At 35.5% G+C, this 6,000-nt stretch overlaps 1 protein-coding gene and 1 long non-coding RNA gene across 2 annotated transcripts in view; one reads left to right on the forward strand and one right to left on the reverse strand.

Annotated features, from left to right (window-relative positions):
* The window catches only part of nbas (NBAS subunit of NRZ tethering complex), a 164,115-nt gene that overhangs the window by 112,653 nt on the left and 45,462 nt on the right, over window positions 1-6,000 (forward strand). The window contains exons 37-38 of the mRNA XM_016295011.1: window positions 2,344-2,433; window positions 4,804-4,999. Of these exons, the coding sequence (XP_016150497.1) occupies window positions 2,344-2,433; window positions 4,804-4,999 (286 nt within the window). The remainder of the gene's footprint in view (window positions 1-2,343; window positions 2,434-4,803; window positions 5,000-6,000) is intronic.
* LOC107601325 (uncharacterized) lies at window positions 3,371-4,518 on the reverse strand. The gene is made up of 3 exons (XR_001610911.1): window positions 4,115-4,518; window positions 3,747-3,829; window positions 3,371-3,497 (listed from the first exon to the last, which is right to left on the reverse strand). It is a non-coding gene; the product is annotated as an uncharacterized lncRNA (long non-coding RNA).

Genomic DNA, 6,000 nt, shown 5'->3' on the forward strand with positions numbered 1-6,000 from the left:
TAGTACAATAGTACAAGTACAATTAAATTAACGTACAATCACATGTACATATATTGCCTTATTGTTGCTTCGAACAAGGCTCATCCTATCAGATTTTTATAGCCATAGTTTAACATTTTAAACAAAACAACAAAGTTTCATTAATGGATTGCATTTCAAGATTTTATTATTGACACATCCCTACTTTTCACTTATTCATTTTGTATGTACTGTGAATAGGCTTTTTCAAACCAAATACTTGGCTTTTTTTTTTTTTTTTATCTCCAAGACCATCAAAGAGCGGGAACCCATCTTTCTGCAGCTCCTGATTAGTCATCCTGCTTCGTGAGTCTGTGTTGATCAGACGTTTCAGCTCAATCCGTAATCAAGCAGGATTAGTGAAGGTCTCCTGAATCCGAGAAAACGATGGTCAGAAAAATTAAGATTGATTACAGTTAGCTTTTATTCAGACGCAGTCTACCGCTTTTTTCTCTGCTGGAGTGATTCATATTCTAGGTAATTGCTTATAACTAAAACGTGTTCCTGTCTTCTGCTGCTAATTATTGGTTTGCAGAGGTGGGCAAATGAGTCATTAACAATGAAATGATTTGGGCGCTGGGAATTGTCAAACTATTTAAGTTTATTTCATCAAATTGTATTCTCGGCTTTACTTAGATTTCTTGCGGCCTGTTTTCTTTTTTAAGAAGTCAGAAATCTTTTTTTAAAAGGAGGAGGAATCTGTGGTCTACAACCTGCTCATGATTGATGTTTATATCTGGGGAGTAAAAGATTATGGTTACGTTTCATGTATAAATAATCCTTTAGAAGCACAGTGTTCCTCCGGTGTGTGTGTGTGTGTGGTTGCGTTTAGTGAATTTTAAAGCAAGGTTTTAAGGTTTTACGAATGCATCATAATATTGAAGATGCTAAAATTCTTGCATACTGAAGGGATGCTGAGATATTTAGAAAATGGTTTGCAGTTGAAATCTGCTTAATAAACGATTAGATCAGTTTTGGGATGATGTGGCTTGTATAAACTACCGTTCAAAAGTTTGAGTTTGGTCTCTCTTGCTCACCAAGGCTGCATTTATTTGATCAAAAATATGGTAAAAGCAGTAATATTGTAAAATATTATTAGTTTAAAATAACTGTTTTCTATTTCAATATATTTTAAATGTATTTTATTCCTGTAATGGCAAAGCTGAATTTTGTTGAAAAGGTGATTTTTTTTTTTTATTTTTTTTTTTTTTATATATATATATATATATATGAAAAGATAAAGTTCAAAAGAACAGCATTCATTTGAAATAGATTTTTTAAATGTAATCCTTTTTTTTTTAATTCCTTAAAAAAATCTTACTGACTACAAACTTTTGAATGGTATTCTATATGTGGAATACTTTAAGTATTAGTATCATAGAAAAGTCATTGACATCGTTGTATGATTATTATAAAAGTATTACAATCAGAATGCAATATTTTAGATGATTGAAAGAGAATTATTTCATGTTGGAATTAAAAACAAACCCTCTAAAAATGTATTATAGCTGGAGTACCAGAGGAATGTCAGAGCAATTCTTTGAATTTAACACTATATTAACATTTTAATGATGCTGTTGCAATAAAACGGGCTGCTGTGCAGATTACAAGGTCAAAGCAGAAAAATGTGTCCCAAATAGCGCTCTGCTAATTAAAGTCCGGAGAAAATAAATCACTTATTGTTTTATACAGCACATCCACTGACTGTGATGTGATACAGTTGTGGGAATCCAGCTGAAGTAAATCATATTATATATTATACAAAAGATGTTGAAACATGAATGTTTTGGAAGCAACACAACGGAAGATTTTTATTCCCATCGAAGCATTGCTCATGTTACATTGACCTAACCAAAGAGAGAAAGTGAAGTCTAACTTACAACTACAGCACTGAAGGAAACTGCAAAAGAGAGCTTTTGTTTACATCACGGAGAAGAAGATGCCTCTGAAGAAAGGCCTCTGGAGGCCGCAGATTATTTAACACCAGACTTACAAAGTGTTTACTGCAGCAGCAGTAGTAATGAAATAAGAGATTGTTGGCGTAAAAATACAAAGCAATTATTAATAGAAACATAATTAGTCGGTGCAGCCTCATGCATAAAAGCATAACACTAACACCTTTAATGGAGGGAGACAGATGAGGCCAGAAGTGAAGGGAGGAACCCTGCAGCTAGAACATCAGCAGAAGAGCATTAAGATTCCTCCGTATGAAAATCCCTTCCTTTGGTGTGCACACACACACAAAGTTTGCAGCCATAAAGCCACTTAAAAGCCTCAAGACATTGAATCAAAACTCAAGCTGTGAATGTGTGTGTTTGTTTTCAGCGGTGACAAGGACACTTTGAAAGATTATGCAGACCCCTTGAAGGTGCTGGAAGGAATTGTTGCAGCAGTGCACACTAATGTACAGAGCGGGTAGGTATATCCTTTGTTGCAATGTTCTCGTTTACTATTATTGAGACATAGTGTTGTCCCTTTGTCCTTAGGAAGGGATGAGTTATAGTTGTATTACAGTCATATGAAGTCACTGTATGGTTTAATGTAAAAAAGTTAAGAATATAGTATATATTTCTGCAATTAAATGGGATTGTTTGGCACAACGTAAAGCAGAAGCAGTAATAGCATGATTAAAAGAAACCAGTGTTAATAGTATTGACTAAAGTAAGCAATTATTTTGAAATGCGAAAATAGTTTGTTAGCCAAACTAACATAAAATTAAATTGATGTACGATCACATGTCCTTATATCGCCTTTTTATTGTTGCTTCAAACGAGGCTTATCCAATCACATTTTTAGAGCCAAATTTGATCATTTTAAACAATGTGAAACAAAGTAACATTATGAAATGAAAATAAACAAGATAAATTTAAGATTTAAATATTTAAGATTGAATATATAAGCACTATTTCTGAGTCAATAATGAAATGTATGCCCATTTTTGACAATTATTGTTAAATTTTGTAAACGACCAATCTACTTAATTTGTAATTACTTGTTTGTTACTTGCTTATAAAAACACAAGCCCTTGCTCCAGTCTTCAGTGTCACATGATCCTTCAGAAATTATTTTAATATGCTGATTTGGTGCTCAAGAAACATTTCTTATTATCATCAGTGTTGAAATCCATTGTGCCGCTTAATATTTTTTAAATAATTGTGATACATTTGTTTTCCATGATTCATGATCAAAAGAACAGCATTTATATCTTTTGTAACTTTAGAATTATCTTTACTAAAAAAATCTTATCCCAGACTTACTTAAATTGTCTGACACTACTTAAATTGTGTATTTACGATCTGTAATGTGTGTGTGTGTGTGTGTGTGTGTGTGTGTGTGTATAAGGACCCGCTTCAGATCAAATGGTTTCCTGTTCTCCATTAATCTGGGCCCCAGTGACATCACAAAGTAGATGTAAAATACAATAATAACTGTCTGTGGGAGCGGCGAGGACATGAGCGGCCAGTCTTTTGTCCTGGGGTCTGAAATCACATCATAAGAATATCTGCACTAGCAACTGCATTAGTTTGTCCATTAATCTATGTTTGACACTGCTGTTGTTGTGCACTATAATTCGCCGAGATAAAAAAATTATTGTTTTAAAGCAGAGAAAATGAATGTGATTTTTACTTCCGAAACCTGACTGATGCACTCTTTACGAGTTGTTGAGGCTTAAATGTGTGTGGTCATACATTCATATTTTGATTTTCTGATGTCAGAAACCTTCTTACCTGCATCTTTGATCCACTTGTCATACAGCTGTGCAGCTGTGGATGTGAACTCACGGAACGCCATCACTGCCAATGGTCAGAGCCTAAGGTCACAAACACAAAGTGTAGGTGTGATATAACCCTCAAGAGATGATTTATTTTACCATCTACAAAATCTAGTAAAAAAAATGTTTTACATTTAGTGCACTTAAAAGAAACTCATCCCACAAGTTAAGTCTGACACATATTAAGTCACATTAAATACATTAATTAGAAGTAAAATACATTAATTTACATTTAATGTAAAATACATTTAATTAGTTAAATACATTAACTTAAATGTCACATTATTCAGACTGAATTTATAATTGAACAATCTTGAATTACACCTTCACAGTACTGCTCCCTTCTTGACAGTATGACATGATGTGATGTAGAACCTAAATGCTCTAAAATGAAGCAGGAAAGGTCCGTGTACGGTGGCGCCATGAAAGGTTGTATTGTGGTAAGAAAACACAAGAATCCTCCATCCTCTCCAGCAAACTCAGAGCTGAACAAGAGGGCGAGTGTTGGGACACAATGGTCAGCAGTCAGTGTATGTTCAGGACAGGACAGCACATAAAACCAGGGGGGTGGATAAACGAAGATATGCAGAGCACAGAGAACAATGTACAGTAATATACCAGAAAACAGCTGAACTCAGAGATGCATACAATGGAAACACTCAGTTGAACTCGACATGATACCACTACCAGAAAAGTGCATTTCAAATTGAATTATTCTATAATGAACATACATGTCTGTGCCTGTGTATTAGGGGCACAAAAACTAATTTTATTCATTTAGGAGAAATGAGTGCTGAAATTGCAAAAAATTACTTTGATGCTTCCCAGATCTGGATCAATTGATAGCATTTATGGAGATAAGAATATAATTTCCAGCACATGAAAAACTCATTATATAACACATATCTATTATCTTCTCTTTGTGAATAAATATGACTTTAAATGAAAAATATATATATTATATATTATATATTATTCTGATTTCATTTAATGTTAATATTCATTTATTTCAGTGGGAATATGGTAACATCTGAGGACATGCTGGCATGGTTACGACCTTTTTGTGGGGACGATTCTAAACCTGTACGACCCCGACTTGAGGTCCTGCAGATCCTAGAACATTCATTCAGCCTCAGCGATCAAGACATCCACCTACTGGTGTTCTTCAGGAGCCAAGCAGTTCTGAAAGCCTGCTGGCCAAACAGAAAGGTGAAAAATATGCATATACCCACACTGGCACAAAACACGATTTACACTTCACACTTCACACATAAATATTATTACATTCCCACATCTCTGACTCAGTATTAGCTTATTTCCTCTGTGAGGCACTGTGAACGTAATCTCATTTTACAGCGCAGCCCTTTGCGAGTTAGCATGTGCTTATAGGAATTGCTTCACTATTCTCGTACATGTACAGTAGTAGTGTGTGTATGTGTGTGTGAAGGAATGAGATGTATTTGGTTACCGATTGCCTTCTTAGCCATGCTCTTTGGCCTCACCTCATGTTGTTTTGGGGATGTGAGCATGTCATTCTGCCGTTTTTTGTGGTGTTCTCTGTTTGTATGTACCAGTGAAGCTAGAGTAAATTCAAGAATTGAATATATAGCAGAACTAAGAAGCAATTCTGTCTAAATCTGTCAGTGTTCTTCTTAGGAGAATGACCTTCTGATTTTCCTTGCTAAACTTTTGGTTTACAAAAGTCAAAGAGATCAGATAAATATACTAGCAGATCATAATTTAATTATAATGTTTATTGCCGCTCAGAGCCGCCTACGGTAGAGGGATCTTGTTTATAAATTTTTTAAAAGTGAAATTATTAAAACAGATTTTCTTAATGTTTAAAAGAAGAAATGAGGCTTCGTGTAACAAGGAAACTAATCTCTAAAAGAGTGGATGGATGGATGGATGGACGGACGGATGGACGGACGGACTGATGGATGGATGGACGGATGGATGGATGGATTGATGGACGGATGGACAGATGGATGGACGAATGGACGGATGGATGGATGGATGGACGGATGGATGGACGGATGGACGGATGGATGGATGGATGGACGGATGGATGGATGGATGGATGGATGGATGGATGGATGGATGGATGGATGGACGGATGGACGGATGGACGGATGGATGGATGGATGGATGGATGGATGGATGGATGGATGGATGGATGGATGGATGGACGGACGGACGGATGGACGGAT

Source organism: Sinocyclocheilus grahami, unplaced genomic scaffold (genome assembly GCF_001515645.1).
Source record: "Sinocyclocheilus grahami isolate Dianchi unplaced genomic scaffold, SAMN03320097.WGS_v1.1 scaffold15.1, whole genome shotgun sequence".
Taxonomy (NCBI): Eukaryota; Metazoa; Chordata; class Actinopteri; order Cypriniformes; family Cyprinidae; genus Sinocyclocheilus; species Sinocyclocheilus grahami.